General features: G+C 52.5%; 1 protein-coding gene across 16 annotated transcripts in view; it reads left to right on the top strand.

Annotated features, from left to right (window-relative positions):
* The window catches only part of cnot1 (CCR4-NOT transcription complex, subunit 1), a 35,244-nt gene extending 22,169 nt beyond the window's left edge, over window positions 1-13,075 (top strand). For 11 of the 16 annotated variants that reach the window (XM_035416773.1, XM_035416775.1, XM_035416779.1 and 8 more), the window contains exons 31-49: window positions 337-633; window positions 1,756-1,896; window positions 2,076-2,180; window positions 2,568-2,687; window positions 2,842-3,036; window positions 3,646-3,788; window positions 4,388-4,496; window positions 5,014-5,183; window positions 5,414-5,645; window positions 5,954-6,202; window positions 6,637-6,800; window positions 7,257-7,374; window positions 7,501-7,602; window positions 7,909-8,082; window positions 8,961-9,173; window positions 9,617-9,797; window positions 10,367-10,499; window positions 10,935-11,069; window positions 11,885-13,075. In XM_035416773.1, the coding sequence (XP_035272664.1) occupies window positions 337-633; window positions 1,756-1,896; window positions 2,076-2,180; window positions 2,568-2,687; window positions 2,842-3,036; window positions 3,646-3,788; window positions 4,388-4,496; window positions 5,014-5,183; window positions 5,414-5,645; window positions 5,954-6,202; window positions 6,637-6,800; window positions 7,257-7,374; window positions 7,501-7,602; window positions 7,909-8,082; window positions 8,961-9,173; window positions 9,617-9,797; window positions 10,367-10,499; window positions 10,935-11,069; window positions 11,885-11,963 (3,060 nt within the window). In that variant the 3' untranslated portion in view covers window positions 11,964-13,075. The remainder of the gene's footprint in view (window positions 1-336; window positions 634-1,755; window positions 1,897-2,075; window positions 2,181-2,567; window positions 2,688-2,841; window positions 3,037-3,645; window positions 3,789-4,387; window positions 4,497-5,013; window positions 5,184-5,413; window positions 5,646-5,953; window positions 6,203-6,636; window positions 6,801-7,256; window positions 7,375-7,500; window positions 7,603-7,908; window positions 8,083-8,960; window positions 9,174-9,616; window positions 9,798-10,366; window positions 10,500-10,934; window positions 11,070-11,884) is intronic. The other 5 variants (XM_035416787.1, XM_035416785.1, XM_035416784.1 and 2 more) reach the window with 1 other exon arrangement.
* The last annotated feature ends 73 nt before the right edge of the window (window positions 13,076-13,148 follow it).

Genomic DNA, 13,148 nt, shown 5'->3' with positions numbered 1-13,148 from the left:
GGCAGTCTGTGCTCTCGCAGTAGTTTACAGTAAAGGAGGGGGGGAGCTCACCTCCAGCATAGCCGCAGTCATCATAGCGCTCATAAGACTCAAAGCACAAGCTGAACTGGAGAGTGATGGGCTTGTGCTGAGGTACACCAGGCTTAATAAGTCCATGGGCTCCTAAGTGGGAAAACTTTAGGAGCACACCAATTCATCCCAGTTAGTGGATGTGGTCCCAAATAATTTTTCTAGTTGGTGTGCATGGACAATGGATTTCCTTGAGAAAGTGCTCCTAAAAATGGCAGCTGTGGTACAGCGCGATGCTGAAGGAGTCTCTCTCACCCCCCCCCCCAGATCCCCCTGCTGCAGGCGCACCCCCAGCTGAAGCAGTGCGTGAGGCAGTCCATCGAGCGGGCCGTGCAGGAGCTGGTGCACCCCGTGGTGGACCGCTCCATCAAGATCGCCATGACGACCTGCGAGCAGATCGTGCGCAAGGACTTTGCGCTGGACTCGGAGGAGTCGCGCATGCGCGTGGCGGCGCATCACATGATGCGCAACCTGACCGCCGGCATGGCCATGATCACCTGCCGCGAGCCGCTGCTCATGAGCATCGCCACCAACCTGAAGAGCAGCTTCGCCGGCGCCCTGCGGGTACGGCCGTCAGAACTCATACACACACGCCTCACTCATTCACACGCCTCACTCATTCACACACGCCTCACTCGCTCACTCAACATGCTCCTCGCTCATACACACGCCTCACTCATTCACACGCCTCACTCATTCACACACGCCTCACTCATTCACACGCCTCACTCATTCACACACGCCTCACTCATTCACACGCCTCACTCATTCACACACGCCTCACTCGCTCACTCAACATGCTCCTCACTCATATACACACGCCTCACTCATACACACGCCCCCACACGCCTCACTCATTCACGCGCCTCACTCATTCACACGCCTCACTCATTCACTCAACATGCTCCTCACTCATATACACACGCCTCACTCATTCACACGCCTCACTCATTAACACGCCCCCACACGCCTCACTCATTCACACGCCTCACTCATTCACACGCCTCACTCATTCACACGCCCCCACACGCCTCACTCATACACACGCCTCACTCATACACACGCCTCACTCATTCACACGCCCCCACACGCCTCACTCATACACACGCCTCACTCATTCACACGCCTCACTCATTCACACGCCCCCACACGCCTCACTCATTCACACGCCCAGCACCTCTCTCAAACACACGCGCTCCAAGCGCTTCTCTCATTCACACGCCCCCACACGCCTCACTCATTCACACGCCCCCACACGCCTCACTCATTCACACGCCCCCACACTCCTCACTCATTCACACATCCAGCACCGCATTCATTCACAGGTCACACGCCTCACTTACACACATGCCCAGCACCTCACTCGTTCACGCACCTCACTCACTCACTCATCACGCACCTCACTCATACACACGCGCTCCAAGCACTTCACGCATTCACATGCCCCCCCACGCACCGTACTCATACACACGCCCAGCACCTCACTCATTCACTCAACCCGCACCTCACTCGTTCACTCGACACACACCTAACTCATTCACGCACAACGCACCTCAGTCATTCACACGCTTGCCTTGCACCACACTCATTTACTCACGTTCTCACCTCTCATTCACATTCATTCATCAACTTGCACACACACACCCTTTCTCTGTCTGAGTCTCGTTCCCTTCCTCCCGTCCCCAGGCCCCCACCCCCCAGCAGAGGGAGATGATGGAGGAGGCTGCCGCCCGTATCGCCCAGGACAACTGTGAGCTGGCCTGCTGCTTCATCCAGAAGACTGCTGTGGAGAAGGCTGGCCCCGAGATGGACAAGAGACTGGCCACCGTGAGTAACTCACTCACTGACACACACACACGCGCGCACGCACACACACACACACACACGTTCTCTCTCACACACACACACACACACACACGCACACGTTCTCTCTCACACACACATACACACGCACACACACACATCCAGTCTGGCTGCTCTCACGCCCTCCCCCCTCTCCCCTGCAGGAGTTTGAGCTGAGGAAGCACGCTCGGCAGGAAGGCCGGCGCTACTGTGACCCGGTGGTGCTGACGTACCAGGCCGAGCGCATGCCGGAGCAGATCAGGCTAAAGGTCAGCGCTCTCTACCTCTCTCTCTCTCTCCCTCTGTCTCTTCCTCCCTCCCACCCCCCCCCCCCCCCCCCCCGTCTCCCTCTCTTTCCCCCTCCCCCCATTTCTGCCTCTCCCTTTCTCTTTCGCTCTCTCTCTCTCTCTCTCCCTCCCTCCCACCCCCCCCTCTGTCTCTCCCTCTCTTTCCCCCTCCCCCCATTTCTGCCTCTCCCTTTCTCTTTCTCCTTCGCTCTCTCTCTCTCTGTCTCTCTCTCTCTCTCTCTGTCCCTTTCGCCCTCCCTCTCCTCCCTCTCTCTCTCACCCTCTCTCCCTGTCTCTCCTGCTCTCACAGGCTCAGACTGATTCAGACTGAGTCTTACTTTATATTTTTTCATGTTCTTTACCGTGCAGGTCGGTGGTGTGGACCCTAAACAGCTGGCTGTTTATGAGGAATTTGCTCGCAACGTTCCCGGGTTTTTACCCAGCAACGACCTGTCCCAGCCCACCGGGTTCCTCGCTCAGCCCATGAAGGTAAACGAGCGCTTCCCCACTTTACACTTTCATTCCTAACAATGCCACCGTGTTTTTATTTGCCGCCGCCGCCGCCGCCGCTTCCTGTTTTGCGCGGTCGCCTGCAGCTCACCCGTTCTCACCTTCTCTCCCCCTCGCCCGCGCGTCTCCGCAGCAACAGGCCTGGGCGGCGGACGACGTGGCGCAGATCTACGACAAGTGCATGGGGGAGCTGGAGCAGCACCTGCACGCCATCCCCCCCGCCCTGGCCATGAACCCCCAGACCCAGGCGCTGCGCAGCCTGCTGGAGTCCGTGGCGCTGGCCCGAAACTCCCGCGACGGCATCGCCGCGCTCGGCCTGCTCCAGAAGGTACGCCATTACCCCCCCCCCCCCCCCCCAGCAGAGGAAATATTAAACCTTGTTGCTGAGTAACAGCTGAGCTCTGCGTCATCTCTTTCCCCGTGTTACGTGCAGTCAGACACGGTGCTGAAAATAGCCCGTCTCCTCTGTGTCTGTGACGGCGCTGTTTCTCAGCTCATATTTTCGGTGGGCACATTTTATGAGAGCGGAAACTTGGTTGCACTTGAATTTTTTTTTTTTTTTTTCCACTGGAAATATGCTGTGAAATTAGTAAAAAGTGCTGGGGGGAGAGGGTAAGAATAGCAGTGATGAATGATGCTTGATGTGAAAATGAGTATCTGAGGTAAATTTCTCTCTCACACTTTCTTCCCTCTTTTACACGTTCTCACTGTCCCCTCCCTCTTACTCACTGTCACTCACGCTTTCACACTTTTGCTCAACTTCTGTCTCTCCCCATCCCATCCTCCCTCTCTTTTTGTCTCTCCCTCTTCTCTCTCCCTCCCTCCTTCCCCCCCCTTTCTCTCTTCCTCCCTCTCTCTGTCTCTCTCCCTCTCTCTTCTCACCCATTTCTCTCCCCCTCCCCTCCCTCCTCTCCTCCCCCCCTCTCTCTCTCTCCAGGCTGTGGAGGGCCTGCTGGACGCCACCAGCGGTGCGGACGCTGACCTGCTGCTGCGCTATCGGGAGTGCCACCTGCTGGTGCTCAAGGCCCTGCAGGACGGCCGGGCCTACGGGCCTCAGTGGTGCAACAAGCAGATCACGCGGTGAGTCCCCGTGGCCCCGCCCCCTCGCCCAAGCCCCGCCCCGCACATTACAAACCCCGCCCCCCACACCCCTGCACTATTATTTAAGCCTCTGGTGCGCTCTGTGACTGAAGAGGTTACGCTGTAGTGCCACATCAGTTCTCAGCTCCTAAAACGCGGCCCTGCTCCCCCCCCATGGCTGGGCCCCTGGAAAGCTGAGGAACACTCGGGAATAGGTCCACACTGGCATGCTCACTCAACTACATATTTATTGTAAATTTGCCTGCTTTTTTCCTGCTGGCGGACTACAGATTAAATTTAGCTATTAAGCTAATTAGAGGGCAGTTACTGTCCATTGTCCTGTTTAAATAAATGAAATAATAAACTGCTGTTTACTATTTGGTGAATTTATGATGTGAGAAGTCTAATATTTTGCTGCTTTTGGTGACCTTTTAGATATTTGCTTAAAGTTATTTTTTTGTGCCATATTTTTGAACTGCATGAAGTCCTCAGTATGTTCTAATTAAATTCTGATGGCCTTGCTTAGTGGAAATTGGTTGGGGTTCAGTGTTCCTGGATGAGTGCTGGTGGACTGAATGACTAATCCCCACCTGTCACAGGTGCCTGATCGAGTGCCGTGATGAGTACAAGTACAACGTGGAGGCCGTGGAGCTGCTGATCCGGAACCACCTGGTGAACATGCAGCAGTATGACCTGCACCTGGCACAGGTAAGAGCACGCCCACCCGATGGCCTGTCTGCAGGGCTCTCTCCTGTGTGCGCTGGGCTCAGTGCTCATTGGACTGGACATTCTAATGCTGATGTCACAGTCACTACTGGTAATTTGAAAGCAGTGGAGTTCTAGAACACTGACTTAGACAATAAAGTTTTTTGAATCTTGAATCTTAAAGTCTATCACATTGTCTATCAGTGTTAGAATATTGAAAAAAACGTTCCAAAAAGCCTGCTCTTCAGTGGGTTAAATACACCCTTTCTCAGTGCCCTGCAGTGCAAATGCATTTTGATTGACTCACATTATTTCTAATGACATTGGAGCCACAAATTGACATCATGCCTCGGTTATATGATGCTGGTTAGTCTCGCATGCTAAATTTGGGACATCCATCTCATTCCTTCCTCTACCCTTCCCCCCCTGCCTTCTATCCTTATCCCTTTTCTCTTTTCCTTTCACCATCTCCCCTCCCTTCTCACCACGCCTGTGTTCCCTCCCTCTCTCCCCGTGGCAGTCGATGGAGAACGGGCTGCACTACATGGCGGTGGCCTTCGCCATGCAGCTGGTGAAGCTGCTGCTGGTGGACGAGCGCAGCGTGAGCCACATCACGGAGTCCGACCTGTTCCACACCATCGAGACGCTCATGAGGACCAGCACCCACTCCAGAGCCAACGCCCCCGAGGGGTGAGCCCGGGGCTCCACACGGGGGACACTGAGTTTCTGAGCTTGTGATTGGATAAATAATTATTGGTTAAATGTCTCAACCCTGCCCTGAAAGAGTGGTGGGAATCAGAAGCATTTTGTTTGTTTTGAAGAAATATTTTTGTCGCACTCTGTAGTTCAGTCTCTGTAAGCCCCCACTGCATTGTGGGTAATGGAGGTAGAAGTAATGAGTGCTTCTGTTGCGCTCGCAGGCTTCCCCAGCTGATGGAGGTGGTGCGCTCCAACTACGAGGCCATGATCGACCGGGCCCACGGGGGGCCCAACTTCATGATGCATTCTGGGATCTCCCAGGCGTCGGAGTACGACGACCCGCCGGGGCTGAGGGAGAAGGCCGAGTACCTGCTGAGGGAGTGGGTCAACCTGTACCACTCCGCCGCCGCCGGCCGCGACAGCACCAAGGCCTTCTCCGCCTTCGTGGGACAGGTACGGAGCGGCCGTCCCGCCCGCTTTTAGAGCTCCTGTGGTTAAGCTTCAGTACACCAGCAGCAGAGACAGGACTGCATTAGATAACGCTTTTTTAATTCTTAAATTCCTGCCCCAGAGTGGTTTTGTCTCTGGTCCTAGGACTTGAGTCATTTGGAGTTTTCCAGGGAATTCCAGACTGGGTATTACCTGGAAATGTACAGGCTTTGATGTGTTGAAATGGGAGCGCCTCTGTCAGTTCAGGGATTTTGTCAGGGGTCTCGGGCTTGCATGTGACTTGGGTGCCCTTGCTGTGCCGCCCACCGCAGATGCACCAGCAGGGGATCCTGAAGACCGATGACCTCATCACGCGCTTCTTCCGCCTGTGCACGGAGATGTGCGTGGAGATCAGCTACCGGGCGCAGGCCGAGCAGCAGCACAACCCGGCCGCCAGCGCCGCCATCATCCGCGCCAAGTGCTACCACAACCTGGACGCCTTCGTGCGGCTCATCGCCCTGCTGGTCAAGCACTCCGGCGAGGCCACCAACACCGTCACCAAGATCAACCTGCTCAACAAGGTGGGGCACCACGGGGGTGGCTGCGGGGGAACACAGGGAGTGAGCGTGTGGGCACAGGGGTGTGGGCGAGGGTACAGGGGTGTGGGCACGGGGAGTGTGGGCACAGGGAGCTCGCTCAGCTGCCACCAAACCACCTTGAGGAAAATTTAAGATTTCCTGATTTCTGCATTTCAGAGCTCACTTGTCCGGTCATGTAGAAATCACTGTAGATTATTAAACGGCTCCTATTGGCTCGCCGGGTTGTCAGTCACATGAGCAGGCTTCTGCTTGGCTGTGGCAGTTACTTTTCTGTGGGTGCCTGTGACTCAGAAACGCAGGAATCCCGCACAAGTTTCTCCATTTACGGACATGGGGAAAGGCGTTGATTGACGGCTGTGACTCTGTGATGAGAGCTTGTTCTGTAACTCCGCCCCTTTGGCTGTTGGCGCCCGCAGGTCCTGGGCATCGTGGTGGGCGTTCTGATCCAGGACCACGACGTGCGGCAGACGGAGTTCCAGCAGCTGCCGTACCACCGAATCTTCATCATGCTGCTGCTGGAGCTCAACGCCCCCGAGCACGTGCTGGAGACCATCAACTTCCAGACCCTCACTGCCTTCTGGTGAGCCCCGCCCACCTCCCCGCCTCCACCTATCACAGTGCTTCACCTCCCCGCCTCCGCCTATCACAGCGCTTCACCTCCCCGCCTCCACCTATCACAGCGCAGCACTGTCCAGCTCCAGAAAGCCACTGAAGACGAGTTCAGCTCAAAACTAACGCCTCCACGATGAATGAGTTTTCATTTCATTTAGGAACGTTACTGAGCAGAGAACATGGACTGAATTGTGATGACCGCGAACAAATTAAATTATGGTTTCCGTAACAACAGGGTTAGCAGTCTCATCTTTAAACTCTTGTCAGCTGGTGATTTTTTTTAACTTTGACCTGAACCAGCCTTAGTGGAATAGGCTCCTCTCTCCTGCTCTGGGAATGGAGGTGGTGGGTGGTCAGTCTCAGTCCATCATCAGGCTAACGTTGGGGATCTAACGTTGGGAATCCTCTTCCTGCTCGTCCACAGCAACACGTTCCACATCCTGCGGCCCACCAAAGCGCCGGGGTTCGTGTACGCCTGGCTGGAGCTGATCTCCCACCGCATCTTCATCGCCCGGATGCTGGCGCACACCCCGCAGCAGAAGGCAAGGCCGCACGTCCTCTTTTAAAAACAGAGAAAAACGGATAAACTCGGCGCTCGCTGTGGCCCGGTCCGCCTCCTCGTCCCTTTTTAATATCCCGCTTTTTCGTCCCCCCTCCCCCTCTCCCAGGGCTGGCCCATGTACGCCCAGCTGCTGATCGACCTCTTCAAGTACCTGGCCCCCTTCCTGAGGAACGTAGAGCTCAACAAGCACATGCAGATCCTCTACAAGGTGTGCAGCCCTGGCCTTCAGGCCCATGCTGCTGTTTATGCTCATTTATACACGTGTTGTAAATGTTTCCCTGACTCTTAATGGCCCTGTTGAAGGGCTTTTTAAATAAAAATAAAAAAGTAGTGTTTAATTTGTGCAGTTGTTGAAATGACTGCACCGGTCATGGCCCTGCGGATTGAGCTGACTAAGATGGCCGCCTCCGCCCCTCTGTCTTTTGCTGTGTTTAAATCTGCAACGGCTCTGCAGATGAGCTGACTAAGATGGCCGCCGCCGCCCCTCTGTCTTTGGCTGTGTTTAAACCTGCAGGGCACGCTGCGTGTGCTGCTGGTGCTGCTGCACGACTTCCCAGAGTTCCTGTGCGACTACCACTACGGCTTCTGCGACGTCATCCCGCCCAACTGCATCCAGCTGCGCAACCTGATCCTCAGCGCCTTCCCCCGCAACATGAGGCTGCCCGACCCCTTCACCCCCAACCTGAAGGTAACGGAACGCTTTTCCGCAAGGGTGGGGGGGGAGCGTTTACGATGCTATTTTATTTAACCTTTATTTATCCAGGAATATCCCATCCAGATGGAAATCTCTTTATGCGTGGGGGGACCTGACTTACAACACAATGTTACCCAACAAGACAGTGGAAAATAGTTACATACGTGTGCTGAGGAATCAGACTGTATTATAACTGTAATTAGATTAATAAGGAGTAGACCGGAGGTTAAAAGCTGGATATACCTCAGTCACTGATCTGTAAATTATACTGCCTCATGGCTCACCATAGATGGCTGTGACTTGTTTTTGGACTACAAACTAAAAAAAAAAAAAACTTTCAGTCTTTATTATATCGAGTTTGTCAGGTTGGCCCAAAGGAAGCTGTCCCCTGGGTGCTCTTCCTCTATGGTTTAGGAATGGGGCAAATTGGAATAGGCCTTTTTTGTCATTTTATAGCATTTTTTAATACGTCCCGGTGGTGCACAAGGACGTGTGTGTGAGCGTGTGTGTGAGCGTGTGTGTGAGCGTGTGTGTGTGTGTGTGTGTGTGTGTGTGTGTGTGTGTGAGATGCTACAGCTGCAGGTTGTGCGTGTGTCCTGGGTGAAAGCACTCTACTGTGGTTCTGTGTGTGTGTGTGTGTGTGTGATGCTACAGCTTCCTGTTGTGCGTGTGTCCTGGGTGAAAGCACTCTACTGTGGTTCTGTTCTAGGACTTAATCAGCACTGTTGATCCTGAGTGCATTTTCTAAATAACCTGAACCCTCTTCAGTGCTGCAGGGGGCGCTGCTCTCCTTTTTCCTCGTGCCTCGTGGCCGGTCGTATGTTTGCGCCCGCTTAACACCCCTGCCGTCCTTCCTCCCCCCTCCCTATTAGGTGGACATGCTGAGCGAAATCAACATCGCCCCTCGCATCCTCACCAACTTCACCGGGGTGATGCCGTCTCAGTTTAAGAAGGATCTGGACTCTTACCTAAAGACTCGTTCCCCTGTCACCTTTCTGTCCGAGCTGCGCAGCAACCTGCAGGTAGGGGGCACCATTCTGGGTCCCTGGAAACATTTGCAGCAAAGTGACACATCTATAGACCAGGTTAACAATTTTTTAACTCTTTCATCAAACTTTTTTATTTGTTTTTTTTCTGCATTGTGTTAATTTGTGTTTATGCAAAATGCCCTTGTTAGTCAGATGCAGAGTTGGATTAGGAGTGTTTTAGTATTTGTAAGACAGTGGCAGTTTCTGGTTTATAGTTTATATCTGTCTGTTTACCTTCTTGCATGTAGCAGATACGAATTTAAAAGCTTTTTGCTGTATGACAGTACTCAAAACTTGTACAGAATAATTCAATTTAGGAAGGAAATGTTTGCTATATTTGTTTTCTACATTTTTAAACCGAAAATTCAGTTAGATTTAGTCACAGGGCTCAGCGATAAGATGAAGGATTAGGGGAAATGGTCTGAAGGATTAGAGAATAATAAAGAGCGTATGTAATCAGGAGCTTCTTTTTTTTGTGTGTGTTGTGACTGTGGCTTCAGGTGTCGAACGAGCCGGGGAACCGGTACAACATCCAGCTGATCAACGCGCTGGTGCTGTACGTGGGCACTCAGGCCATCGCGCACATCCACAACAAGGGCAGCACCCCCTCCATGAGCACCATCACCCACTCGGCCCACATGGACATCTTCCAGAACCTGGCCGTGGACCTGGACACAGAGGGTGAGCTGCGCGCGTGTACCTACAGCGACACCTGTCCCTACACCTACACCTGTCCTACCTGCCTACACCTGTCCCTACACCTACACCTGTCCTACCCGCCTACACCTGTCCTACCCGCCTACACCTGTCCCAGCTACTCACACCTACACCTCTCCTACCCGCCTACACCTGTCCCAGCTACACACCTACACCTGTTCTACCCGCCTACACCTGTCCCAGCTACACACCTACACCTCTCCTACCCGCCTACACCTGTCCCAGCTACACACCTACACCTGTCCCAGCCACACATCTCATTGTGAATATGGTTTATGTGAATAATATAGACTGTGTGTGTGATGTGAATGATACGTGTGTGTGTTTTAATATGAAATGTGTGGGGTTTGTTTGGTGTGCACAGTATGCCTGTCTCGTAAGGGCATTGTGCAGTATAAAAGTGCCTGTGCACTGTAGCTGTATTTATGTGCAGGTGTCCTTGTGTTGTGGGGATTGCAGAGCCTGTGGAACTATAGCAGTGAATGTCCTGTTCTGTTTCCCTGTGTCTTACTTTGGGCTGTTTCTGTTTTCAGGGCGGTACCTGTTCCTTAATGCGATAGCCAATCAGCTGCGGTATCCAAACAGCCACACCCACTACTTCAGCTGCACTATGCTTTACCTGTTTGCCGAAGCCAATACAGAAGCCATTCAAGAGCAGATCACTCGGTGAGCGACTCGATTCGGTTTTGTCTGTGTAACACTTTATACTGCGAGACAGACATTTTTCAGAGGAAACCAAAAGGATAATTTGAGAAGTATCTGGCCCGAATCCCCAAAGAGCAAGCAACTGACGTTTAAATGAATAAATAAACACTTGCTAATGGAGAGAAATCTCGGGAGGAACCCACCTACAGAGGGGGAGCCCATCCTCTGCTGGCCAGGCCTGGGGTACCTTGTTTTTTCTGGTGGACAGAAGTACTAGACTGTAGTAATTCATGTAACAGCCTCCATTAAACCGAAGACAGAACTAGTAGCCTTTGGTGGGCTCAACGCTCAAGTGACTCGATTTGTTTGTAACATTCGTGGTGAAGCGCTTGAGCAACTCTGTAACATGGGTGGCTTAAACGCTCGAGTGACTCGATTGGCTCGTTTCTGCCACAGGGTGCTGCTGGAGAGGCTGATCGTGAACAGGCCACACCCCTGGGGTCTCCTCATCACCTTCATCGAGCTCATCAAGAACCCCGCCTTCAAGTTCTGGAACCACGACTTTGTGCACTGCGCACCGGAGATAGAGAAGTAATGCCCCCCCCCCCCGCGCTTTATCAAACTCCGCTTCGCTTTTATTGTGTTGGGCAGGGTAACAGTCATACCCCCCCCCCCCCCTTTTTTATGAGTGTGTATCACCAGCAGTCTGGGTGAGAGTGGTAATAAGCACATGTGACTGGTGCATATTGCAGCTCAGTCTGTCTGTGTGAGGTCACAAGCACTGAAAACCCTTCTGACCTTTTTATGCTGCAAAGTGAATTGTGATGTCATAATCGGGCGCCAACGCCAATGCAGTGGATGTTCAGTGAAATGCGTGGGGTGAAGGAGGCGGAGCAAATAATCAAGCAAAGCTTTAAGTGAACCAGAAATTACCTGGATAGACATTTGGCAGTTAAAGTTGCTCAAAACACTTAGAAAAGAGGGGGGAGACAAGTTGTAGAAGTTATCAGATTTAAAAGTGTCTGTGGCATTACTAATTTGTGCTGTATGTAAGTTTGTATATGTGTAATGTGAGTGTGAGTGCATGCGTGTGCGCATATGCTCTCCTGCTGGCAGCTTGTTTTTATAGCCTGTGCTGTCTGGGCTGTGTTGCAGTGGGGAACTGGGTCTGTAAGGCTGTGTGAGGACAAGCACATCAGAGCTGCAGTAGCCCTGTGCAGGTTTATGGCCTGTAGTGCTGGGGGGATGAGCAGGTCAGAGCTGCAGTAGCTCTGTGCAGGTTTATGGCCTGTAGTGCTGGGGGGATGAGCAGGTCAGAGCTGCAGTAGCCCTGTGCAGGGTTTGTGGCCTGTAGCACTGAAGAGGGAAAGCTTACTGACTGCACACTTCTTCCCTTCCTGCCCCAGGTTGTTCCAGTCGGTGGCTCAGTGCTGTATGGGGCAGAAACAAGCACAGCAGGTGATGGAGGGCACCAGCGCCAGCTAATCCGGCTGCACCCTAATCACCACAGCCCCGCCCAAACCCCTGCCCCTGCCCCCTGCCCCGACGACTCCCAACGGTGCGCACACACACACACCCTGCCCTCCGCCCTGCGACCGCACCGGCCGGCAACCGACACAGGACACGCCCAAGACACACGAGGTCACATGACTGCCTCCGGCGGACTGCTTTCAGTTTATTGGCCAGCAAAAAAAAGAAAGAAACCCCAAAAAAAAGAACAAAAAAAAATCATTAAAATTTAAAAAATTAAAAAAAAAAAAAAAAAATTTAAAAAAAAAAAGAGAAGGACATGCTGTGAATATAATTTGGGAACTTTAATGTAAATAAAAAGGGAGTAGACGGGCGTCTCACAACTGGATGGTAAGAAGAGACGGCATGCTAATCTGAGGTCACAGACCGGGGGTGGGGGGGGGGTGGGGTGGGAAATGCTCAAATTCTGTACAGTGAAAGGCAGCTGCTGATTAGAGTTCCATTTTTGGGGAGCAAGCCAGCCACCCCCGTCCCCCTCAACCCCAAACCCCCCCCCCCATCCCCATCTGGTGGGTCCCACAGCTCAGTCTCCCCCAAGAGGATTTCGTTTTTTGCCTTCTTTGAAAGATTGGTTTCAGTTTGCATTCAGAGGCTTGTGAGGCGTGGTAAAAAGCCTAGCTCTGGTTTGCTTTTTTTAATTTGTGGGGAGGAATCGTAAGGGGGTGGGGGGGGGAGCAGTGCACTGTGTTCTTTTATCAGAGTTTATTCCAGGCTTTGTGTGGTTGGGGGGGGAGAGGGGAGGGGGTGGACAAAAGTGCAGGGTGGGGTGTGTAATTTTTAAACTTGGGGTAACGGGTTCTCCCTGATGCTTGTAAAATTGTGGATTACAGAAATTTCAGATGGGTTAAAATCTTAGTTTGTACAAAGACCCCAAATTGCAAAACTTAAAAAAAGAGAGAAAAAGAAATGGACCAATACAGCCCCTTTTGTAAGGATTTTGAATGTTTTGTAAATGTATTGGTCCACGTGTTGTATTTTGTAGTACTTTAGTTTTGCCTTTAGTTCCTGCCACTTACTTCCTGTATGTATGCATTCTGTAGTTAACGCATTAAAAGTCTTGAACTGCATCTCTTTTGGTTGCTACTTTGATTGTTGTGGTGTGCGATACGTTTTGGCCCTCCTTTGAGCTCATTGAAAAGC

The sequence above is a fragment of the Anguilla anguilla genome, chromosome 5 (genome assembly GCF_013347855.1).
Source record: "Anguilla anguilla isolate fAngAng1 chromosome 5, fAngAng1.pri, whole genome shotgun sequence".
Taxonomy (NCBI): domain Eukaryota; kingdom Metazoa; phylum Chordata; class Actinopteri; order Anguilliformes; family Anguillidae; genus Anguilla; species Anguilla anguilla.
This window is presented reverse-complemented; position numbering and strand designations above follow the sequence as displayed.